General features: G+C 37.7%; 1 protein-coding gene and 1 pseudogene across 1 annotated transcript; one reads left to right on the forward strand and one right to left on the reverse strand.

Moving 5' to 3' along the window:
• Positions 1-6,266: 6,266 nt before the first annotated feature.
• Positions 6,267-24,037, reverse strand: LOC102442821 (putative P2Y purinoceptor 10). Its single transcript, XM_006082820.1, has 2 exons — positions 23,881-24,037; positions 6,267-7,335 (listed from the first exon to the last, which is right to left on the reverse strand). Exon 2 carries the CDS (start codon positions 7,284-7,286, stop codon positions 6,300-6,302), a length of 987 nt encoding a protein of 328 aa, XP_006082882.1. The 5' UTR covers positions 7,287-7,335; positions 23,881-24,037; the 3' UTR covers positions 6,267-6,299.
• On the forward strand, positions 12,254-16,305 carry LOC102422329 (annotated as a pseudogene).
• Positions 24,038-26,954: the final 2,917 nt, after the last annotated feature.

A 26,954-nucleotide genomic window follows, 5' to 3' on the forward strand; every position in this document is an offset into this window, starting at 1 on the left:
TGTATGTCAGCAGCTGTGGTTGTGCCTTGTGGTGGCTCAGAGAAGCACCCAGGGGCCACCTGCCAGGGCAGTGGGTTCAGCGGGCTTGTGCACTGGATTGGTGCAACTGCAGTGACTGGAGGCCGGCAGCTGAAGAGGCGGAAGCATGAGTTTCTGCTGCCGAGGCCTTGTGCCCTTGGTTGGATATGAGTGCACCTAGTGGCAGCTTACAGAGGCACCCAGGAGTTGCCTGCTTGGCGGCAGCCTCAGGGGGTCTGCATGCTGAAACCTCGCAACTACAGTGTCTGTGCATAGGCAGCCAGGAAGGGGGAAGTCCATATTTCTACTGTGGGGGTCATGTGCTCTTGCTTGGATACAAGCACACCCAGCGGGGTCTCAAGGAGGCACCCAAGAGCCCCCTATGGGGGCAGTGGGCTCAGTAGGCCTGCATGCTTGAAAGGAGCAACTGCAATGTCTGGGGGCCAGCAGCCGGGGAGGGGAAGTCCCAATTTTTGCTGTCTTGTGCCCTTGGTTGAATTCACATGTGCCCAGTGGGGGCTCACAAGGCACCCAGGAGATGTTTGTCATGGTGGTGGGGCTCAGGTGGCCTGCGCAACAGAAAAGCACAACTGCAGTGTCTGGCAGCCAGCAGCTGTGGAGGAGGAAGACTCAGTTTCTGCTTCTGCAGCCTTGCACCCTTTTTTGGATTCATGCACACCCATTGGCAGCTCACAGCGGCACCTGGGAGCCATTTGCCAGGGTGGTGTACTCAGAGGGGCCCTCCCACTGAAGCTGTGTGACCGCAGTGTCTGTGTACAAGCAGGCGGGAAGGTGGAAAACCAAGTTTCTGTTGCGGGGGCCATGTGTCCTTGTTTGGATATGAGCACACCCAGCTGGGGCTCACAGAAACACCAGGGGCCCTTTGCCAAGGTGGCATACTCACACACTGAGAGGGGCCCTTGTGCTGAAGTTGCATGACCACGGTGTCTGTGGACAGGCAGCTGAGAAGGGAGAATTCATATCTTCTATTGCCAGGGCCGTGTGTCCTTGTTTGGATAAGAGCGTTCCCAATGTGGGGTGCTTGCCCAATGGGGGCTCACAGCAGCACCCAAGAACTATCTGTGGGGCAGTGGGCTCAGGAAACCTGCATGCTGGAAAAGCGCGACTGTGGTGTCCGGAGGTCGGCAGCTGTGGAGTGGGAAGACTCAGTTTTTGCTGCCAGGGCCTTTGCTCCCTAGTTGGATCCGTGCACACCCAGTGGTGACTCACAGAGGCACTGGGGCTCCTTTGCCTGGGTGGCACACTCACTCACTAAGAGGGGTCCTTGTGCTGAAGCTGTGCAACCATGGTGGCTGTGGGCAGGCAGCTGGGAAGGGAGAATTCAGATATTCTACTGCTGGGGCTGTGCATCCTTGTTTGGATAAGAGCGTGCCCAGTGGGGGCTCACAGAGGCACCCAAGAGTGGCCTGTGGGGTGGTGGTCTCAGAAAGCCTGCACTCTGGGAAGGTGCAACTGAGGTATCCAGAAGTTGGCAGCTGGGGAGAGGAAAGTCGCACTTACTGCTGCAGGAGCCGTGCACCCTTGGAGGTGGACGTCCTAGGTTCTGCAGGTCTGTGGGTGGGGCAGCAGGATTTTGACTGGAGTGGTTGCAGGGGTGCAGACAGTGTCCAAGGCCAGTCAGGGTGGTGGTGCTGATGAGCTCTTAGAAGAAGCCGCTCTCCCCTTCAAGATGTCATGGGCTCCATGCCTGAGCCCTGCAGCCTAGGAATGCCCGCAGCAGTGGTAGGTGCTCCCTGTCCAGGAGAGCCGGGTCTGCCAAACCCTGCTACTTCTGCCAGATTTAACTGTCTCTCACTCACACACACACACCACACACATCCACACACTCTTCTTTCACCCCCTCACTCACTCACACCCTCTCCTTCACCTCCATCCTGCTAGCTGCCATCTTTGCTCCTCTACTTATTTATTTTATAACTGAAAATTTATACCTTTCAACTCCCTTCACCTATTTTTTTAAATATATTTTATTGATTTTTTACAGAGAGGAAGGGAGAGAGATAGAGAGTCAGAAACATCGATGAGAGAGAAACATCGATCAGCCGCCTCCTGCACATCCCCCACCAGGGATGTGCCTGCAACCCAGGTACATGCCCTTGACCGGAATCGAACCTGGGACCCTTCAGTCCGCAGGCCGATGCTCTATCCACTGAGCCAAACCGGTTTCGGCATCCCTTCACCTATTTTGCCTACGCTTTTAATCTAAGCCTCTGGCAATGACAAATCAGACTTCAGATGTCCAAAAAAATAAAATTTAAAAAATTAACATGGGAAATGTGCCTCCACGGCCCCAAACTTCCAAACTCCAGCCCTCATTTGATACTCCTAATAGGAAGCCTTTACTTGCAAGTGCTTTACAGAAATGGGAAGATTTAACTAGAAAATACCAACTTAATGATAGAAAATGGCCAAAATGCAGTTGTCTTTGGGTACCTAAATTAATATCTTTGCATATAAAAATTAGAAAAATGTTGACTCTAAAATTTAAGTGAATGAATATACATGAAGCATATATTGATTTGGAAATTGGCTATTCTGATCTACTCCAATTATAACACCTACTGCTTTCTGAGAGCGAGGCAACAGACTTACTAAATAAGGTCTGCTGTGTAGAGTGTTCTGTTTTAGTTGTAAAAAGCCAGGTCACCATAAGAAAGACTGCAGAAAACTAAATGGGATTTACAAAGAGAAAATGAACACAAGTGAAAATATGGAGAGGCACTCTTGGGTGCCTCTGTGAGCCCCGCTGGGCACGCTCTTATCCAAACAAGGACACACAGCCCCAGCAGTAGAATATCTGAATTCTCCCTTCCCAGCTGCCTGCCCACAGACACAAGTGAGAAGGTGTTTCCCTTTCTCCTTACTAAGACTTTAGGATAAATTGAAATTATCAGAAAAGGGGAATTACTAAAGCCCTTGTACATACTGGGGCTACTTTATCTGTTATTAACGCTACCCAACTAAGTTTCTCTCTCCCTCAGAGTAAAGCTTCTGTGCAAATGGTAGGGGTGTCCAAGCAACCAATGGCTATTTTAAAATCAGAACCTGTCCTCTTTCAACTAGGGCATGTTATGGGGAAACATATATTTTACTGGTCAAATCGGGCCCAATTCACCTGATAAGGAGAGATTCAGGTCAAGGGCACGTTCCTGAGTTGTGGGCTTGATCCCCAGCAGGGGGTGTGTCAGAGGCAGCCAATCAATGATTCTCTCTCATCATTGATGTTTCTATCTCTCTCTCCCTCACCCTCTCTGAAATCAATAAAAATATATTTTTTAAAAATCTTGTGTTTTCTCTGGAAAAATTCGTAATTTGATGTATTTGTATGGTCTTCATGTATATGTTCTTTATGTAATATGTATTTGTCTGTATATTATGTGTGGTAAATTTTTAGCCTCCAGATGGCATTACTTGGATAAAATATTTTATTATCATAATTAAAAAATGATTAAATACTATAAATTAAGCAGATTTCTGTGGTCTGGACAAAATATTTGATATTAAAACTGGCTTAAGTTTGATTAATGTCTTTTATAGTTATTACCTTAAAATATGTTTTTACCTAGATTTACAAAGAGTTTATGGTATAATCTTTTGATTAAGTATCTCTGACAACCTCCCCAAAGTTTAAATTTTAAGATAATTTTTTAACTAAGAGATGACTTTGAGTCATTCCAATGGGTCCTGGAATGCCTCAAGAATTTATTCTCTCTACTTAAAAAAAATAAATGTTTTTAAACTAAATTAGGTCTATTTAATATACTTGCAATTACATGGGAAATTTGCAAAATAAAAATTAATAATAACTCTATTCTATTTGTATACATATATTTTGTTAAAATGGATGTTATAGAAATTTCAGTCTTCTCCAGAAAGGAACTTGCAGATTCAGAGCCAAGTTCAAACTGGAAACTCAGGGGTAGCAGGTGTCCAGTCAGCGACACCAGGGAAGCCAAAAGTGATGGTTTCCTGTGGAGGGAGCCCAGCAGTGATACTTCGGATATTTGTGCTCCATATTGGGAGTTTATGAATTATTTCCAATGCTCAATGCACACTTCCAATAAGCCATGTGTAACGTTTTAAAATTTTACATGTTATTTGTTCTCTATATGCTGAAATTATGTATTGAATCTAAATATATATATAGACTTTATATTATTTTCATGTCATTTTACAGTAATTATTACTTACCAAGAAATTATTGTCTTGGAATGTTATATCTTATAGAAAAACAAAGTTTTTAAATCGATTACAATAAAATCTATAACTATGCCACTTTAAGTTTTGTCATTCATAGAAAGAAATTGTTTTACTCTGATGCATATGTTTTGTCTTTAGAAAAATCCATGAAAAGGACCCTGACTTCAAGTTGCAGATTTCTAAGCAGGTCATATATTTTACCTAGATGGAGATTTATAGAACTCTAAGGAACAACTAAATTCATTTTTAAAAATACTGGCAAATTATCAGGATAAACAAAAATAGTTATGGGACTAAATGAATTGAGAGTAATTTTTATTCTTATGACTCTGTTTAAAATATTGCTGATTTTTAAATCTTTTGTTTCTCAAATATAAGGAACTAAAAATCAGACATTCTGCATTAAAGGAACTGATAAATTAGTAACATTCATTTCACAGTATTCCCAAAAGACAAAGAGTCAAAGACCACAATTTACAACTGGGAGATTTTTGTCCATTGGGAAAGATATTAATTAAAGTATCTCTCCACCAGTGTTAAAGGGACTTTACCTTATCAGGTATCTAACCACGAATGGACATCTGCCCTTATTTCTGACACTGACCTTCATCTCAAGGATGAGAAGCTACCAGCCACGAAGAAGGCAGACAGCTATTCTAAGACTTCAACAAGGCCTATATGCTCACAAATTAATGCTGCTCTAACTTTGTTCTTTTATCACCTAATTGTTATCGATTGAATGTATATAAAGTGATTTTTATTATCCTTCTTAAGGTTTCCTAGTGGAAATAATATCTGTCTCCCCAGACCCTCCCTTTATTAGACATGAGAAATTTTAACTTAAGGTACCTGTAAATCTTTCCCACCTACTAAATTAATATTCTGATTATCAGCTATGATAATGAATGAATGCTTTGTTGGGCATACACTGGACTTCTTCTACTGTCAATATAAGCTTTGGTACATTTTTTTCTGGCTATATTTATTATAAAAGACCCATCTTAGACAAACCCCTCCAAGAACACCTCCCTAATAATTCCCCTAGGAGAATTATATATGGATCTAATCTAGATGAGTATTTTAGATGAGTAATGTCTAAATATAGAAATGGATGAAACTATACCCAGAAGAAAAATTAGAGCTTCTAGATAATAAAATAGTATAAACTCTTCATTCATCTGATCAAACATATCATAAAGTACAAGTGACAGTGGATGAAGAAAAACATATAACTAGCTTAATAAAAAATTATGAGAATACATGTAAAGGGTTTTTCAGTTGGCTTGTTCCCCTTGGACACTTCCTTGTCTAGTGTTAGACATTTTCTGTTCCTAATCAGTGTTACTGGTTTAATATTGTAGCTTTTGTTCCTGGCATGTAAATGTTATACTAGATGCATAAAAACAAAACTTAAGACAAGCAGCAAAATTACTTGAATCATGGCGGCTCAAAAATTAGAACTAACCCAGAATACATTTTAACAAGGACATATAGGCTCTGACTGCTTCCTATTTACCTGCCTTTTATTTTAAACTAGTGGCCTGGTGCATGGATTCATGCACATTGAAAGGAAATTAAGTAGATGAAATATTTTTAAATTGTCAGTGCACGTCAGACATACAGTCGGTCACTTAGCCTTTTATATAGATAGATAGATAGATAGATAGATAGATAGATAGATAGATAGATAGATAGATAGTTAGATAGATAGATAGATAGATAGATAGATAGATAGATAGATAGGCAAGTGTACAGTAAACCAGATTCGGGGTAGACAGTGCCACAGAAGCAACATAACCCAAGGCCAAAGGTGGTAAACCAGATTCGGGGTAGACAGTGCCACAGAAGCAACATAACCCAAGGCCAAAGGTGGAATCGAACAGCCCCTCAAGGAATTGGGCTCCATCCTCTCTGGTTCTGGGGTGTGTCACCAGAGAACTGCCACTGCCAATTCACTGCAGCTCAGCAGCTCCTGCATTGAGCGTCTGCCCCCTGGCGGTCATTGCACATAACAAAACAGGAAACAGAAACAAAGTCATAATTGAAAAGTTATTTTATTTTTAGCCAATCATTGATGAACCACTCTCCCTGCTCATGAGGCGAGAACGGGTCACAGAACTGCCATGGCGGGAGAGTTGGTCACGAAACTCTGAGGCCATGAAATAATAGAGAATTGGATCCAAAAGGCAGCAAAGACTTGCAAGGCATAGACTAAAAGGGTGAAAATACTGTGCGCTTTTGACAATGGAACAACTGCTAATGAAATCTTCCTTTACCATGGTGTAAAAAATAAAGTTAATATGATAGGGAGTGAAGCATATGAAAAAGACTGCAGCACACATGAAAACCATACGCAATGCTTTCTGCCTCTCACTGATTCCCTGGAAAGCCATTGGTGGTTGTCTCAAGGATATGGTGGTTTTCCAGGTACACCATGCGATGATGATGACTGGGATCACAAATCCTGCCAGCTCAGCAACTGTAATCATCCCAACCAAATCCATTGGAGGCATTTTTTTGTATCCAAGATCAGCAAAGCAGGATTCAGTATTGTTGGCTAAGCCAGTACCTCTCAGAATTGGAAATGGCAAACAGGCAGTGCCCACGATGACCCAGATGACAGCACTGATGCCCACATCATACCTACGCTTCCAATCTCTGGCCCTGAAGGGCTTCAGGAGAAAGAAGCACCTCTGAAGGCTGATGCAGGTCAGGAAGCAAATGCTGGCGTACATGTTGAGATATTTCAGGTAGAAGCACAGCAGGCAAAGGGTCTTCTGGAAAGGCCAGTGGTGGCTGATGTAGTAGTAAATCCGGAGGGGTAAGGAGAGCACATGAGCAAGGTCAGCCACAGAGAGGTTGATCATGAAAATGATGGCTTTATTTTTCTTGCTGATGAAGCGCCACAGAACCCACAAGGCTACACTGTTAGCCAGAAGACCAGGGATGAATATGAGGACGTAGGTGGTTGCATAGAGAGTGTACTGAAATGTCAAACTAGTGACATTGCACTTGGTCACAGCATCGCTAGCACTGTTGTCATGCATCTTGAATATTTCAGTATATTCATTAAGGTAAGTCGTAGAGTTATGATCCCTGCCCAAACCAAAGAAAAAAAAGTTTAGTGGTTAACCAGTTCTTTAGCCAACACCCAGATTTATTTTCACATTTGAAAAGACATAAAATATTATAATTAGAAGGGACCTGTTTGCAGATGAATAAATAAATGCTCAAGGAAAATATACTATTGATCTAAAGTCACCCAATGAATTAGTTAGAGAAACATGAAATTGCTCCCAAACTTCTTTCCCAGATATTGAAAGTTGTCTTTTGCAGGCAAGGATGTTCTGAAATAGTCAGTCTACTGTTCTCACCACAGCAAAATGGGTGTGACATTTGAGTTTCTTTTTTGTCCAAATTTATCTTGCAAAAGCCTTGGTTAAAGTGAATACTGCTCAGTCATTCTCATTTGTAATGATAGAAATCTAGCCTCACCTTTTATGTCCCTTTGCCTCTCCTTTGTCTGCTACCTTGCCCATCAGACTCTGAATTCCTATCTTGACACCACAATACTTGGAAAATGGCCCTGCTTCTCTTAGCCGGCATTTCCAGTATCCTGGCTGATTTTCAGCAGTTAGGGATGTTATCTCCTCATTATTCTATCACAATAGCTTGTGGTTCTGTTCTCATGCACTTTATGTCTTTCTCTAGACTTAGGTCCAATTTGAAATTTACATTAAAAATTCAGTAATAGTATATGAATTTAGAAGCTGAACTGGGATCTTTCCCCTTATGTGGTCTGGAAGAGAAGAGAGTAATTTTTTGTGTAATTCTGTACTGGTGTAACATCATGGACATGACAGATTATCCAACAGTCAGAGTAAACATTGATTAGGGCACCAGCAAAACAGGCCACCAAAATCATTTCTTGGAAACAATTTAAAAGTTATTGTTGTTTCTTTTCATTGAAGCAGTCATCATAAGGAGTAAAAGACCTTTGGACTTCTTTAATCTTATTTTATGATTTAGTATGGTTTCTATTATGTATCATGTGTAGGGCCTGGGAAATATAGAATATTTAGGACTTCTCAAGGTCTGGCTGTGGATTTATTGGGTTTATGCAGGCTGTCTGCAAATAAGAATGGCTAAAAAGCAGCAAAATTATTATTTTACTTTATCTATCTTGTAAAATTTTAGACTGGAGAGGAACTTTGAAAATCATTTAATTCATTCTGCACATAATAGTGGTAGAAGAAGCAAGGCTCAGATCATTAAAGCCACAAAGCCACTGAACAGAGATCTGGGAATTCAAATAGGAGGAAAATGTGCCTAACATTTATACACATTCTTCTCTTCATCATCCCTTTTTCTTTCAAAGACAAATTTTACAAACATGACTTCTTTCCAATTTGCAAGAATGTTTATTACAGTTAGAGCTAGAAGTGGAAGAAATAATGCAGTGAGGTTATTCCTTGGGTGAAGTAAGGGTTTTTGTTATTATTTTTATGTTGTTTTGATCACTTTAAATTTATAAAAAGGGAGTGGACAAATGTCTATTCAGGTATTCAGGTCCTCTGCCCACTTTTTTTTTAAAAACCCTCGCCTGAGGATATTTTTCCATTGATTTTAGAAAGAATGGAAGAGAGAGGGAAAGATAGAGAGAAACATCGATGTGAGAGAAACACATTGATTGGCTGCCTCCTGCACAAGCCTTGATCAGGGCCTGGGCCAGGGAGGAGCCTGCAACCAATGTATGTGCCCTTGATCGGAATCAAACCAGGGACCCTTCAGTCTGCAGGCTGACGCTCTATCCACTGAGCAAACCAGCCAGGGCCTCTGCCCACTTTTTAAATGGATTGTTTGTTTTGGTTTTGAGTTGTATGAGTTTTTATAAATTTTGGATATTAACCCCTTATCAGATTTATCATTGGCAAATATCTTCTCCCAGTTAGTAGGTTGTCTTTTCATTTTATTGATGGTTTCCTTTGCTGTACAAAACCTTTCTTGTTTGACCCTGATAATTCTGCCTCCACACATAGTTACTGCAATATTATTGACTTATATTCTCTATGCTGTACTTTACAACCCCATGACTATTTTGTTTTTTGTTTGCTTTTTGCCTATGACTATTTCGTAATTAACCGTTTGTACTTCTTAATCCCTTCACCTATTTAACCCAGTCACCTAAACCCCTTCCCCTCTAGCAACTATCAGTCTGTTATTTTGAATTAGTGTTTTGGGTTTCTTTGGATATACCCAGAAGTGGAATCGTTGGGTCATAAGACAGTTCCATTTTTAATTTTTAAAGGATTCTCCATACTGTTTTCCATAGTGGCTACACCAATCTACATTCCCACCAACAGTCCATGAGGATTCCCTTTTCTCCACATCCTTCACAACACTTGTTTGTTGTTTTATTGATGATAGGCATTCTTATAGGTGTGAGGTGGTGTCTCATTGTGGTTTTAATTTGCTTTTCTTTGATGATTAGTGATATTGAGCAACTTTTCATATGTCTATTGGTCATCTCTATGTCCTCTTTGGAAAGATGTCTATTCAGGTCCTCTGGAAATTTTCTAATTGGAATCTTTGTTTTTTAGGTGTTGAGTTGTATGAGTATTTTTATCAATTGTTATATTAACCCCTTATTGGAAGTATAATTGGTTAATGTATTCTTGCATTCAATAGGTTGAAATTTAATTTTTGTTAATGGTCTCTTTTACTGTGCAAAATTTTTTAGTTTGCTGTAGTCACATTTGTTTATTGTTTCTCTTTTGTTTCCCTTGCCGAAGGGATATATCAGAAAGAATATTACTGAGAGCAATGTCAGAGAGTTTACTGCCTATGTTTTTTATCTAAGAGTTTTATTGTTTGGGGTCTTACATGTAAGGTTTTATTTCATTTGAGTTTATTCTTGTATATAGTATAAGCAGGTGGTTTAGTTTTATTTTTTTCATGTATCTGTTCAGTTTTCCCAACACTTTTTCTTTTTCATTTTTAATGTTTACTTAAATCATTTTTTTGTTTTTCAATTACAGTTGATAAACAATATCATATTAGTTTCAGATATACTGTCCAGAGATTAGACATTATATAACTCACTAAGTGATCATTGCAATAAATCTGATACAATCCATAGTTATTCCTGCCTTAATCCTATTATATATTCTTGCCTCCTTTTTCATATATTAATTGACCATATATATGTGAGTTTATTTCTGGGCTGTCTATTCTGTTTCATTTATCTATATGCCTGTTTTTATGCCAGTACCATGCCGTTTTGATTACTATAGCTTTGTAGCATAGTTTGATATCAGGTAGCATGATCACTCCAACTTTGTTCTTCTTTCTCAAGATTGTTGTGGCTATTCAGCATCTTTTGTGGTTGCATATACATTTTAGAATTATTTGTTGTATTTCTGTGAAAATTCCATTTTTATTTTGATAGAGATTGCTTTAAATCTATAGATTGCTTTGGGTAGTATGACCAGTTTAACAGTGTTAATTTTTCCTATCCATCAGCACAATATATGTTTCCATTTATTTGTATTTTTTTATTCATTGTCTTATAATTTTCTGAGTATATGACTTTTACTTCCTTGGTTAAATTTATTCTTAGGTATTTTATTTTTTAATCTTCTTTTATTGATTTCAGGGAGAGAGATATGTAAATATCAATGATGAGATAAATTAATTGATTGGCTGCCTCCTGCATGCCCCCCTACAGGGGATTGAACCCACAACCCAGGCATGTGCCTTGACTAGGAATCAAAACCATGACCTCCTGGTTCATAGGTCGATGCTCAACCACTGAGCCACACTGGCTGGGCAGATATTTATTTATTTTATTTTTTATGCAATTGTAAGTGGGATTGCTGTCCTGATCTCTCTTTTTTATAGTTTATTACTAGAGTACAGAATGCAACTATCCTGCTACTTTACTGAGTTCATTTATCAGTTCTATAGTGTTTTGGTGAAATTTTTAGGGTAAGTTATAAATAATCATGGGGTGTAAAATATAGCATAGGGACTATAATCAATAGCCTCTATATATAAAAGGCTAAGCCACAAAACCACTGGCCGACCAGCCAGTAAGTATGATGCACACTGACCACCAAGGGACAGATGCTCAATGCAGGAGCTGCCGAGTGACAGCAACTTTGCAGAGTGCCCTCTCGCACTCTGGGAACCCTCAGAGGATATTGGACTGCTGGTTTCTGCCCAATCCCCGCAGGCCAGGCTGAGGGACCCCACCTGCCAGAGGGACCCTGCCAGCCACCTTCTAATTAATTTTCTTTCAATGTGCATGAATCTGTGCACCAGGCCTCTAGTATTGTTATAACTATGTATGATGTTAAGAGTGTACTAGACTTATTGGGGGGAATCACTTTATAAATTTTTAAATGTCTAACCACTATGCAATACACCTGAAACTTATATAAAACAATATGAAATATTAATTATAATTGAAAAATAAATTTAAAATTTCATAAAAACAAAACAAAACAAAAACAGGAGATGCCTGCTTTTAGATTCTCCTTCTAAGTAGCAGATTGACTTTCTATATTTTTTAAGTCCTGCTCCAGGAAATAGGCTAAAAGAACAGGATCCCAAGTGATTAATTGACAGATAAAAGAGAGCCCACATTATGAGCTACCATTACTCTAAACAGTGCTTTTCATTTTTTTCTGCCCCTTATACTAGTATCCCATTCTTTCAATTTGGACTATCTTTGATATGTTCTACAAAATCATGCAGTCTTCTGAATGCACGACTTACAAAAAAGGGTTGAGGAATTCTCACAGGTAAAAGACAAGAAATACTAGTAATTATCATAGTTTGACTATCGGTGATGTATCACAGATCCTGCAATGGATTTTTTAAAATATGCATTATCTAATTAAATTCTCACAACTGTCCTCAGAGGTGAGTACTATTATTATTGTCATCGTACAGATGAGGAAACTGAAGTTCAGAAAGGTTCAGTAAATTCCTGAGGTAACAAAACTGGAAAATGGTAAAAATGAAATTTACTATCACAACTGACTTGATCCAAAGTCTACAGTATCCTATTTCCACTACACCACTTGCCTCTTACTTCTCAGGAGGTACTAGATAATAGAATGGGGTTCATTGTGACACTTGAAGGGTACATTATGGCAGAACCTTTTTAATAACATAGAGAACCTTATTATCTTATAACACTAAGATTACTCTAGTTAGGCTATCAGGAAATAACTAAACCCTTGTCCCCACACATTAAGCCAATCTCTCCTCACCACCCACTTTGACTTTAGTATTGGCACTGTTTCTACTCTTATCTATCATCTATGAAGAGGCTGTGACCAGAGCAAAGGAAAATGTATCAAATGCATTTCAATTAAAAAAATAAGGACAGTTTGCACACACCCAAATCACACCTCCACTTCTGCTTTTACAGATATGGGTATTTGGTTCTGTTTCACTGGTGTACTAAGTTTCACTTACTAAAGGGGCATCTTCTGTTGATACTTTTTTGTTAAATAATGGAGCTCTATCGGGCCTGAACAGCAAGCTAGAGGTCAAGTTTACACCTTATTTTTTTTCTGTGGGTTCTTATACCTCTGCAAGTAATAGTTTATTGTGAGTTTAGAGATTTGCATGGCCTGATTTCCAAAATCTCTTCTCTTCTTCAGACTGAAAGGGAAGTGGGAAGGTTTTTTTTCCCCAAAAAATATTTTTGGTGACAATTAAATGTAAAATCCCCATGGTACGGATATGCTGGCGAAATTTGTTTGTGGCAAGGTAGACATATAAACTCTTAGAGAAGAAACATTTAACTTGCTTTGGATAATATGTGAAATTTCTGAAATTTAAGAGAGAATAACAGACTAAACCATCAACAAGAAAATGCTGAATGGAAGGGCTAAAGTTGGAGTATGTGTCTTCTCTATGTCTCTGCCTCTGCCTCTATCTTTCTATCTTTGATGCTGGTTCTATTGTTGACAATTTCTGGTTTGACTTTGGCCATTGTGTTGCCAATCTCTCTCCTCTTCAATTTAGATGTATTTTGTTGTTTCCTGTTTTAAGCTGAAGTGTGAGATTGGTGACTCACTCTTAAGTCTGAGTTCTCTTTCTCCATATGTGCATGACTCTCCTCCCAGACAATCAAGCTGGAAATTGAGAATTTAAACAACTCCTATCACTACATTTTGCCCACACCCAATCAGAAACCAAGTGATTTTTCCCTCCTAAAAAGCTCTTAAATTAATACCTATTTCATGTGTACTTTATAGCCATCCTAATCCAGGCCACAGTCATCATTCCTCTTGACTATTGTGACAGATGCCTTAGTGAACTCTCTGCATCCCAGTTTTGACCTGTGTAGTTCATTCCCCATACTGTATCTAACACTAACACTAATTATGACTACTATTTATTGAGGGCTGCCATTTATTTATAGCTTAAGCACTTTTCACATATTATATAGTTAATCCTCATAGAAGCCCTATGATTATTTCCATATTACAAATGAGGAAACTGAGACTAAGGGAGGTTAAATAAGTTGCACTAAAGTGAAAAAATGAATATTTTAAGTGATGGTGTATCAGAATTGGAACTATTGCTTGTTTCCATACTCTCTTACCTTTATCATGGTAATTACCACACTAGTTGAGATTCTGTTAAGATGTGTTTAATTAAATTTTGCACTTCTTGATGGCAGGACTATGTCATTGTTTGACCTCTTCTTATCCTTTCCACTTTGTGGCCCAAGTGATTTTTCTTTGAAATGTTTTATAATTCTCCTGCCTAAAATCTTTCACTGAGTCTCTGTTTCATTAAGGGAAACATCTCACCGTGGCCTTAATGCCATACCTAATATGGTTCTTATTCCCTTTGACATCACCTCATGCCATTCTCTTCCTCATCCTCTTTGTTTTAACTTTAACTTTTTAGAACAAGCCAAGATCCTGTTCCTGACTAAGTCCTCTGCACATGATACTCTGATCAGGAATTATCTTCCTGTAGTTCTTCAGATGTTCAACTCCTTTTAATTTCAGTTTTCTAGTCAGAGAGATTTTTACTGTCAGTCCGATCTTGGTAGTTCTACACATAATTATATATATATATTCTTATTCTCTCTTCTTTCCCTTCATAGCATCAATTGTAATTTAGATTTTTACATGTTTATTGGATATTTCACCAACTGTGCTGTTAGTTCCATTAGTGCCATAACAATATCTGTTCAGTTCATCACCATATAGGCAAGACATAGGCTGCTACTTAGTAAGCACTCAATGAAAAGTAGAATAATTGAATTGAATTACATACAGGATAGTTTAAAGTCCCTATTCGGAAGCATTATGCAAAAGTACAAACCCTGATATGTCAACAAATACATTTCTGCTTTCCTAAAAATTTATGTTCTAATGGGTTATTGTCATCACCCATCCTTTACAACTTATAAAAGTCATGACTGAGTGCTCCACCCAAGAAAAATGGAGTCTGCAGTGTGGGAGAGAGACTAAGCAAAGGGACTCTGGTGGCTGTCATTTCAACTCTCTCCCCTGAGCCACAAATCCCAGTCTCTCCTCACGGGACACTGTTCCACTCCACCCTCCCTCCAATGGAGCACAGGGAAAATGCAAGTTTCCTATCTGATCATTCCCAATCAAATGCTGATTACTTGAGTTCCACCCATCAGGCTGAAATGTTAGTAATGCCTGACAACATTATGGTGCTCATTTTAAGGTTTTAAGATGCAGAAAATTAAAAGTAAATTATAATATCCATATGAGACCATCTTAAACATAAAGCTGAAAAACTTTGGTACGACAGTCAAAAGAGGAAAACCATGACCAGTCAGAAGATCAGGACCAGAGTTACAACCAAGAGCTGGGATTACAGGATCAAGAGGAAAGTGAAAGTGGCTTAAGTGAGAATTTGGATTATAGACCAGTTGAAGGTACATTGGACCAAGATATGAGTGAGTCTCAAAAGAAAAAAAAGAAAAAGAAGAAAAAAAACTCCTAGAAAACATTGATTCTCTTGCTCCTGATTTTAGTTCCGTTGTAGATTCTGATCAACAAGAAAGCATCACAAAGACAGAGGAAAACCAAGAACAGCCTGTAAATGATACACATCTTCAGTTTAGCAGGAGCAGCAAACTTGGAAAAGACCTGAGTGATCAAGGAAACCAAGAGCATGATCCAAATATTTCCAATGGAAAAGAGGATGGGAGGGAAGATCAAGGTGAAGTAGGTACCCACATTGATAACCAAGAAAAGGAGAGAGAATTTCACAAGGAACATTCTAACAGGGACAAGACTGTACTAAATATGATGATATTCTGTAATAGTCCAACCAATCAACTCAAGTAAGAAAAAAGATGAATTTGAGGACAAGAAGAGGATAACTCCAATGAAGAAATGGAAGAGGAAACTGCATCAAAAATCAATAAGAACAATCAAGATACTGAATGACAGAGCTGACAGGGAGAACCTGTCCTTGAGATCATTAGCAACCTTGAGGAGATGGAGAGAAAATTTCTGAGGCTTTTCTTATAGAACCTACTGATGATGGTGATAATGGCCCCAGACATAGTTCAAGTGACAACTACATCTCAAGGGAGGTCTTCCAGGAGGTTAAAAGAGTTCATTCAAATTACTATCACATAAAATATGAGAAGCAAAGAAAAATAGAACATATACAGAGAGCTTACTGAATGAAGATAAAAATTCAAGTAAAGCCTCTATGAGGTGTACAATGTATATTGCATAAACTTCTAGTGTTAAAGAGGCCACATATGTAAGGCTGACCAACAGGGAAAACCGTTTGCCAAGATGCAATGATTTGATCTCCTACAAAACTCCTTAAACAAGTTTGTGGCACTGACCTATGCTAGCTCCTGTCATCTGTTTGTTACTAAGTACAGACTGGAAGAGATAAAAAAGGGGGCACCAACTGCAGCTGGATTGTTTTGGAACCTGAAAATCTATTTCTGCTTGTATGGACTTTGAAGTGACTCAGGGGACAATAAAAATTGAGTTCCTTCTCACTCAACAACCTCAATTTTATCTGATTTAAGAAGTATCCTCTTTCAGATCAGCAGCTTATAACATTCAACTGCCCTGACAATCTGACCTAATTAGCCCCTTCCTTCTTCCAAGTTTTATAAATTTGTTCTCATTGCCAAACTTCATTAATTTCTTACTTTTCAAATGGTTTTCTTTCTCTAACATTATAATCACTGAGCTGCACAGCAAATTTCAGCATACTAATTTGTACCACACACTCCCAGAGAAGTTAAATTTCTAAATCTCTTCATTTTTGCAGCTATGACCTAGCACCCTCCCACATTTTACTTCCTCCTCTGCCCAGCCTAGATTAAGTGGTCAATTTAAATATTCTCACACAAGAACCCTTAACTTCCTTGTTCACCATTCTTCTGCTGCACCAGCTTGGCAAGGCCAAGATCAAGTTCATAATCCACTTTTTTACTATCTAAATTGCTAAATAACCCATTAAAAATATCAGGCTCTATTTGGAATGCCCAAACTAGAAATTTATGATCTCCCGTCTAAGTTTTGTTTTTTTGGGTTCCAGCCTTTTTTTTACACACCTCTGATTAGTATCTTCTCCTGTTCCCATAGTAGCCATTCAGCACCTTCATGACTCTACTAAAGCTTCATCTTTTCTCCTGTTTTCCCATCTCCCATCTTTCTTTGCAGAGGGTACTTCTTAAATTAGATAAAATTGAGGTTGTTGAGTGAGAAGGAACTCAATTTTTATTGTCCCCTCCCAGCACATAGTCTACAGCTACATTCTTCTTACTTCCCAATACAGCTGCTTTTCCTGTTGCTTAAGATAAATTCCCATGCTTTCAATCTGTTTTATTTATAATTAATTATTCCATTTTATTCATAGATCATCATGCTCTCCTCTAGCCCCAGTCGTATCTTTGTCATAACACCCAAAATAATTTTCATCTGGTCTGTGCATCTTATTCTAGCTTTTTGACACTTCCTTTCTCTTCTTAAATAAACTCACAAGTTATTTACACTGATTGTTTACCTTTTCTTACCTCATGCTTTCTTTTATATATGTACATCCTTTAAATGTTTGTCATCCCTAGGTCTTCATCATCTCTTTTTATTCAACACTCTTATACTGAGTGACATCATTCACTTTCATGGCTTCAATTGCGAGCTATATCTTGATGTCTCTCATGTCTCTATGCCCATGATATTAAACCTATATTCCCAAATTCCAGCTTAGATTTCCTATTTGAATATCTCCCTGGGATCTCTAAATGAATATGTCCAAAATAAAGCTCATTATACTACCTGATCTTGCCCTAAATTTAACCATCGATCCAGTTACAAGACCCAGAAACCATTGAATAATTCCAGATTTCCTCTTCTCTTTTATTCAATCAACCATGTTTTCTCTTTCTTCCTCTCCCTCTCAATTCTCCATCTCTCTGGATTATTAAAACACTTGTAAACTGATATCCCTCCTCTCTCTCACCTTCTTTCTCTTTCTTCTCTCTTTAGATTAAAATACTAATTAACTGATCTATCCGACTCAAGTATTTCCTTCCTAAAATCTGTCTCTACTCTGCTACCAAAATGATGTATCAAAAGTGCAAATCTGGCCTACCATGTCCACCACAGGAATTGCTTTTAACAATACACTCACTGCATTATATTATATTTTCCCATTTATATCTCTGTATTTCTGACTCATCTATGATAATTTTGAAGGCAGAGACCATGTCTTGCTCATCTTTAAGTCTGTAGAACCTAGCAGGATGAGTGGCACATAGTCATTCAGTAAATATCCTTAACATAACAAATAGTCTGCCTTATGATAACTCTTATATTGTTAACTATTTATGCATCTCTCCATAGTGGGCTGTGAGCTTGTGAAGTAGGGGGCCATGCCCTAAATTTATTTATCATTCCCCTTGTCCCTAACATTAGAACAAGGTTTTAGGTATAGATTGTACCAGTTAGACAATCATATACTTTACTAATACAAAGTATCCCATCAATATTTCCAGTACCCAACTGGCACCATACTTAGTTATCACAAAATTGTTCACTACATTTCTTATGCTTTAATTTATACATCTGTGACAATTTTGTAACTACCAATTTTACTTCTTAATCCATTCACCTTTTCACCTTTTTCACCAGTCCTCCAACGCCTCTCCCCATTTTAAAATCAGGAAACTGAGGCTCCAAAAAGTGACTTAATTTACCTGAAGACATAAGGTTATCAAGTGACAGAGTAAGGAGGGTAGAACCTGGACCTCTGGCATCAAGATGAATGCTCTTTTTCTAGTACAACTTTGCAAAGCTTTACCCTATCATTTCCCCCTCTTTTCATTCCTTATTATGTCACTAATACCACCAAGTAAACATATTTATCAAATTTGCTTATCTTATTTTCTTTGATGATAGTGCCAATATGTGGGCTTATCATTTTTTGGAAAAAGGAAAATTAAATAGGGAAAGGTTGTTGATGGGGGGCCCTGCTCACTCCCTAGGGGACAACCTTTACAGGCCATTTTGGAACCTAAATTGCTTTAAAATATTTTTCTTCTTTGAACCAAAAAAATCTCACATGAATTACTCAAGGCAGTCTGACCCCCATGAACATGGTGTCCTTCATTCAATCACTCACAATCGTAAGTAAAGAAGAGCAACTGAAATTTGGAACTCTACTGTTTCCTGAGTTAATTAAAATCAACTCTAAATAACCCACAAATATATGTAGCCTATACATTCTTCTATAAATTCAAAGAAATAAAAATCGTTTTTATCCTTGAAATGAATTAAGATAATTAGACTATTCACAAACTAATACCTCAAAATTTGAATTAAACTTTCCTGCATGTAACTTTATCAGATTTATAAAATAATTTTTGAAAGGCTTAATTTAGGTATCATTTTGTCAGTTGGGGCAGCATTTTGGGTGTAGAAAGAATATGTCCTTTGGAAAAATCTAGGGCCATATCTTGATGCAGTTATCAGCTCTCTAGCCTAAAACAACGCACTTCCTATCTCTGGGCTTCAGTTTCCTCATTTATAAAAAAGTAACAATGTTCATGTCTGGTACACAGTAGATATTAAATAAATGTTAGTTCATTTCAGCTTTACTTGTACAAAAAGTAATATCCATGGGCCTTTGGTTGAATTCTGTACTTTTCTGGGTGTAGCAAATGCCCCAAAAAGTAGAGTTATGAGAGATGGCCAGCAGTACTAAAGCAATAATTCTTAAAGTTTAAGGGTTGGAAGCATGTGTTACTTAAAAAAATATATTTCTTATTATACAAAATATATCTGGAAATCAAAATAATCTCCCTAAAATGCAAACTGATGAAAATACAGGTCTAAGAAATATTTTTGGCTGTACTTGAAAAACCTTAATCTGATGGAGTAGATTTTTCTAGGAGTTCTTGTGAAATACTTTTATGTTTTTCAAAGAAAAGTTTGGTTTTAAAAGATTTAGAAATACTGTTTGAGTGACATTGTCATTGTGGAAATTAGATTTCAGAATTATTCCTTTTGTTTGTTGTCTGATTTTATCATTTGAAAAAAGAATGAATTTACTTGCAAAACACTTGCCTATGGGCTAAAAGTTGAGGATCTCATGGTAAAATTATTCTGAAAAGAGTATCATGATCTTTGGCAAAAGTTAATGGGTTCCCTTCAAGATATAGACTATATTTCCAAAAGATTCCCTCTGGCTAATTTCTATATTATGGTCCCATTATTTATCACTTCATGATATATAATTCTTCTAAGGTGCCTAAGTGTGTAGTCAAATCATTGTATTGCTAGGAAGGAAATTAAAGATTTTCTATTTCAATCTTTTCCTCTTATTAAAGATTATAATATTGAAATCCAGAGAAATAAAGCAACTTGCTTAAGGCCACACAGTAAGTCACTGGCAGGACTTGAGCTAGAACCAATACTTCTTGGTTCCCTGTATATTGATCCATCTGCTTCATCACTCACCTATGATACATGTGAACCAAACTAGATGAAAATGTCTTGCAAAATCCATGAGTTGGATTGTAATTAGACTTTTGACCAAATATTTTAAATAAAGTATAGACTAACTTCCAGTAATTTCCCTGATTATTAGAATTCTTAGAAAGGGTGGTTTCACAACAGGCAGATCCATTATCTTTGTTAGAGCTGTGACAGAGGATTATACATTTCCCTCCTCTTAAGACACCAAGTGAATGAGTGTTGAAAGCTGATATCCCTGTCTTGTTCTTGATCTTAAAGGAAATGCTGTGGTTTTTGCCCATTGCGTATGATGTTGGCTGTGGATGTCATATATGGCCTTTATTACATTGAGGTATATTCTCTCTATTCTAAATTTGCTGAGTTTTTATCATAAATGGGTGCTGGTTATGATCATATGTTTTTTCTGCCTCTATTGGTATAATCATGTGATTATTATCCTGCATTTTGTTTATGTGCTGCATCACATTTATTGATTTTTGGATATTGCACCACCTTCTTACACCATACACAAGAATAAACTCAAGATAGTTTAAGGACTAACCTGTTATACTCAAAATCATAAAAATCCCAGAAGAAAACATAGGCAGTAAAATCTCAAATAGCAATATTTTTCTGATATTTCCCCAGACAAGGGAAAAAATAAACATATGGGACTATATCAACCTAAAAAGTTTTTCCACAACAAAGGAAACCATCAACAAAATGAAAAGACAACCTATTGAATAGGAGAACATATTCAGCAATGATACATCAGATAAGGGGTTAATACCCAAAATTTACAAAGAACTTATAAAACTAAACACCAGCCTGGCTAGTGTGACTCAGTGGTTGAGTGACTACCCAGGACATTGGTTCAATTCCCAGTCAGGGCACATGCTTAGGTTGTGGGCTTGATCCCCAATAGGGGGTGGTCAAGAGACAGCCTATTAATGACATTTCTCTCTCATCGATGTTTCTGTCTCTCTATCCCTCTCACTTCCTTTCTGAAAATCAATAAAAATTTTAAAAATAAAAAATAGTCCTAGAATGGGTGACAAAATTAATATTTAAAACTACACACACACACACACACACATACACACACACACACACGGAGGGGGGGAATGAGACTCATGTAATATTTTAAACAATAAAGAATTTAAATTAAAAAAAAACTACACACACACACACACACACACAACAAAAAATCCAATTATGCATCCCTATGTTCATAGCAGCACAATTTACAATAGCTAAGATTTGGAATCAGCCTAAGTGCCCATCAGCAGATGAATGGATTAAAAAACTTTGGCACATCTACACAATGGAATACCATGCAGCTGTAAAAAGGAAGGAACTCCTACCATTTGCAACAGCATGGATGGAGCTGGAGAGCATTATGCTAAGTGAAATGTCAGTCAGAGAAAGATAAGTATCACATGCTCTCATTCATTTGTGGATTATAATGAACAACATAAACCGATGAACAAAAACAGATGTACAGACAGAGAAGCATCGATCAGATGCTCAAAACTCAGAGGGAAGGCAGGGGAGGGTGGGGTTGAGGGGGAAAGATCAACCAAAGGACTTGTATGCATGCATATAAGCATAAGTGATGGATGTGGACAACAGGGGGTGAGGGTGAGGGCAGGATTGGGGGGATGAGGGGACATTGGGGGGATAAGGACACATTTGTAATATCTTATTCAATAAAGGGAAAAATATTTTTTAAAAAAAAACAGGCAAAGAACCTGAATAGACACTTCTCCAAATAAGACATACTAATGTCCAATAGACATCTGGAAATATGTTCAACATCACAATTCATCAGAGAAATGACAACTAAAACCACAATGAAATATCACCTTACATGTGTCAGAATGGCTATCATTAACAAATTAACAAACAACAAGTGCTGGCAAGGATGTGGAGAAAAGGGAACCCTCATGTACTGTTGGTGGAAATGCATATGGTGTAGCCACTGTGGAAAATAGTAAGAGAAAGACACATATAATTTCACTCATATGTGTAATCTAATAAACAAAATGAACTAAGAAGCAAAATAAAGACAGACTCATAGATAAAGAGCAGGCTAACAGCTATCGTGGTGGGGTAGCTGGGAGGGGGTGAGGAGATTGAGCAAAAAAGATGAAAAAGAAATGAGAAAAAAACTCATGGACACAGACAGCAGTGTGGTGACACAACTGGTTATGAAGAGCCACCCCAAACCACCTAGAAGTATGCTCACTTTTGTGACATCATATGCTCCACCACTGCCAGAATTTGAGCAGACTACACAACTTGAACTCAACAACTTTCCCAAAAGAGCCCAAAAAGGAACTACTTTTGACTAAAGTAGGACCTGTGTTCAACAGAAACCATTACGAAGACAATTACCCTGAATGCATGACCTAATTATGTATATACTGTAGGCCATTTCCTGCCTCAGTATACCAGGATATCACCTATTTTTATTAGTGAATAATTGTACTGTGTCACAATTGCTAAGAGATAAAGTCAATTAATAAGAATGGTCATGACACCCTATCCATTTTAACAACCAAAATAAAAATGTTCCACTTGCAGGATCCTTGGTACTGAGACTACCCCCCCGCCCAATAAAGCACAACAAAGCTTGTTATCATTCTATTCAGAATGATCCTGATACCAACTGGTGTAACACAGTCCACCTTTAAGTACTCCCCAACTGAAAGATGTTTCGTTTTTACTCAGTCATCTTTGCTCAAAACCAGAGAGGTTGCAAGCATTCAGAGTAATGAGAACAATAATCGCTGAGAGATAGGTGTCTCTATTTGGGGCTCTGTTGTCCAGTAGGGCTGAACTTGCGTCAAAAGTCACCTTTCAAAATATCAAAAAATGATTCTGAACAGACTGAGATCATTATACCAGAGCTTATCAACTGAGATATTACCTCATTTCCTAACATAAAATCCAACATAGTTATAAATACATCCACAGTATTCTCTTGGAGATACAGGCTGCTATCAGGGAAGGGAGCATGATTTAGAAGACACAGGTTCTAGTTCTAGCTCTATCACTAACTAGATGAATTATCCTAAGTGTCTTCACTGGCTCTCAGTTTTTCCATCTGTATTGTGAAGGATTTGGCTCTCTAAGAGCTCTTTCATCCACCAAATCTATGATCTCAAGTTCTTTTCTTCTCTTGCTGTATCTATGAGAGCTAATCTTACCAAAGCAATGGGACTAGACATAAAAACTTCATTATGCAGCTAGGTAAATAATACAGAACAAGAATTTAAATCCTCTTTTTCTGGCTTAATATGCTACAACAATCTCACTGAACACTCTATTTTCTTACCACTTGTGCCAACCTCCAAGGTTGACAAAGAAACAAAGAGCCCTCAGGAAAGAGTGAGCTGGGTCACAGGCTTCATGCTACTGTGTTACGGTGGGGACTGGTGGCATTAACCTTAACTTTGTACTCCAGTCTTACTCAAGAGAAATCATCACTCTTGCTGCAAGAAATCTGAAATAAACCAGGGACCATTTTCAATTTGAACAACGGTCCCACATTTGCCCCTGTCCTGCATCTTCATGCCCCCACCAATCTTCCCACACAGAACCACCAATTCCCAGATACTATACTGTAACTTACCCTGGAGACTTGCAGGGTTTAGCACTCTAGTTTCTTTGCAGGGAGCTGGGGATGAAAAATATAACTCTGGGTAACACGGATCCTGCTGATAACTGACAATTTGTTGTTGAAAGAGGAAGTGACTTTTGCATCTCACCACAGAAACCTTATTTGTACAGACGAAAGGTAAGTCCCTTGAGCAGATGACGCTACTAAAGGTTTATTTTATTTCTATTTCATTGGTGCAAAGAAATTCAAAGAGCTTGGAACAAAAGGCTGTGCAAAATAAATTTAAAAAAGATATGTATATCAGCCTTCCTCACTGTTCCTCACATTATATCTTTCTACCACAACCCATATGCCTACTTTTTTTACTAGATTCCAGTAGGCTCCATGGCAAGATGGGATTTTGAGGCAAATCTACAGGGAGTTTACCTAAGAACAAGAAAGCTGCAATTCCTTCAAGCATGAAGGGCACAGGGTGAAAATATCTCAAGATCTCTTGCATTACTGGCTTGGTAGTGATAAACTCCCTTAGCCTTTTTTTTTTTTTTGTCTGTGAAGCTCTTTATTTCCCCTTCGATTTTGAATGATAGCCTTGCTGGATAGAGTATTCTTGGATTCAGTCCCTTGCTTTGCATCACTTTGTAAATTTCCTTCCATTCTTTTCTGGCCTGATATGTTTCTGTTGAGAATACAAGTCAGAACTAAGAGCAGTAGGACTAGCTTTGCTTACACTGTCCCCTTTATCTGGAGTGCACTTCTCTCAGTTTATCTCAAGGCTTAAAATTTAATGTGTAATTTGGTTATTTTTATACATTTTTTACTACCTTAGTATACTGCAAACTGCTTGAAGGCAAAGGTCATGGCTGACTTATCTCTGTATTCCCAACCAGTCCAGCACAAGGCACTTTCATGAATGTTTGTTGAATGACTAATTGAAGGGATGAATAAAAAAATAAATGTTCAAATAATGCATGAATTAAAAAAAAGTGAACAATGTTGATAACAGAGTCTCCCTACAGATTACTAAGATTTTGGTTTTTATGTATAATGTCTCTGGGGATTTTATAAGTATGCAAATAAAGAAAGGTCATACTCTTAGGGACTGTAGTGTCAGCCAAGTCTGAGTGTAGTTCTGAGAAACAAAGCTTGCAAAGCAGCATGAACCTCTGTGGGCATGTAAAGGAACCTCATTCAGAAACCACGGTCAATGGGGAGAAAAGGATTCATATGTAATACTTTAAACGATAAAGAATTTTTAAAAAGAAACCATAGCCTGAAACTGCAAAGAGCCTTCTGGGTAATAGCCATAGCAAACGGAAAAAAAAGTACTGTGTGTTAGGTTAAACAGTAGCATTTGGATTTTGGGGTAAGACTAAATAAAGGGAGTGGATGACCACAATTTTTTGTAAAAGGGCAAACTGGACCTGCAACGTCTCCTTATAAAACTAGCACCCTTCAAGAACTAGATAGAGACATGCCTAATACTCAGAAATGTCTAATACAAAATTCAAGGGTGCAAGGGATGGAAAAGAGATACTTTCAGCACTAGAAACTAAGAGTTTGAACTGATTGATGAAAAAGCTATGACTGGCTGAGGTATATCAAATGAAACATGCTTGACCTTGCAATCCCCTTATTAGTTCTGATTTCATATATTTATCCAGCCCCAATCTGTTATTAATTTGATATTCTGACTTGAAATCCTACAGAAAAGAAAATATACTGACAGGCCAACACACATTTCAGTTTATTTGGCAGTTCTGTTTCTTACTATAAATTATTAAATTGGATTTCTAGTACAAATTCATCCTTTGTGAGTTTGGGCAGTATAAGCCAGGGTAAGATCTTACTCTGGACAAAAAAAAATTCCAGAACTTTTTAGTTTTAAATCCAAACCCTGGGAGAGAAAGATAAAAGGAATGCTTTCTTGACAATTAGCTATTAACACTACCTCCTACCTTCATTTCACAGACACCTTAACATTGCTAAAAAGAAAGCCTGCCTGCTTACCTCATTTCTCTCTTGCATGCAATATCCTCTCCTCATTGGCCCTAAAAAGGGAAGCAAAATTATCTCAGAAGTCAGTGAACCAATTTAGGCAAAGGGAATTTCAACTCAAGTAAAGTTCTGAGTGTTAATTAAAACAAAAAGCTGATAATTTAAGAATAATCTCAGATTAACTTTTAGAAGAGAGTCTACTAGTTACTGAGTATGACTGACAGTCTAGGAATCATTATCATCTCAACCCAATTAATAAATATCCACTTGTAAGAGTCTAAAAAACAGTACAGCTGAAACAATTTGTCCATAGTTCTGAACTCTTTACTTTCTCTATGTGTTCCCTCAAAGTTTACTTTACCTGGTGTATCATATATTTCCTAGGCTGAGGAAAGTTTAAAAATTGGTACTTCAATGGCTTTTAGGTCTTCTCTAACAGTAACAGTAGATTATGGGTGATAGCTATTATTGAGGACATTATTCATTAAAATACACTGTTTCTTTTTGGAGGACCCAAGGGTAATACTTGATCGTAATATTAGGAAGAACTACATTTTCCCTAAATAATTTGTTTGATTTGGTTCTTATGGATACTGATAATTGTGTTAAATGTCTCTTTTTACATGTTCTGCTGAATAAACTGAAACTAATTTGTTGTCTACTGGTAGCAACTTTGGAGATCTTTCTATACTGTGCTTTTTAAAACATTTTTATTAAATTTATTGGGGGTAACATTGGTTAATAAAATTATATAGGTTTCAAGTATACAATTCTATAATACATCATCTGTATATTGCTTTGTGTGTTCACCACCTAGTTCAGTCTCCTTCCATAATCATATATTTGACCCCTTTTTCCATCTTTTACCTCCTCCCCACCCTCTACTTTTTGGCAACCACCATACTGTTGTCTGTGTCTATGGGTTCTTATTTGTTTACTTATTTGTTTGTTGCTTTCAGTTTTATGTCCCACATATGAGTAAAATTATATGGTTCTTGACCTTTTCTGCCTGACTTATTTTGCTTAGAATGTGGGACATACTAGTATATGCAATGTAATACTACTCAATCATAAGAAAAGACAAAATACTG

The sequence above is a fragment of the Myotis lucifugus genome, unplaced genomic scaffold (genome assembly GCF_000147115.1).
Source record: "Myotis lucifugus unplaced genomic scaffold, Myoluc2.0 scaffold_4, whole genome shotgun sequence".
Lineage (NCBI taxonomy): Eukaryota > Metazoa > Chordata > Mammalia > Chiroptera > Vespertilionidae > Myotis > Myotis lucifugus.

What these genes read in the sequence shown, in the direction of transcription:
- LOC102442821 (XM_006082820.1), bottom strand. Translation starts at nt 7,286, where the DNA reads ATGCATGACAACAGTGCTAGCGATGCTGTGACCAAGTGCAATGTCACT.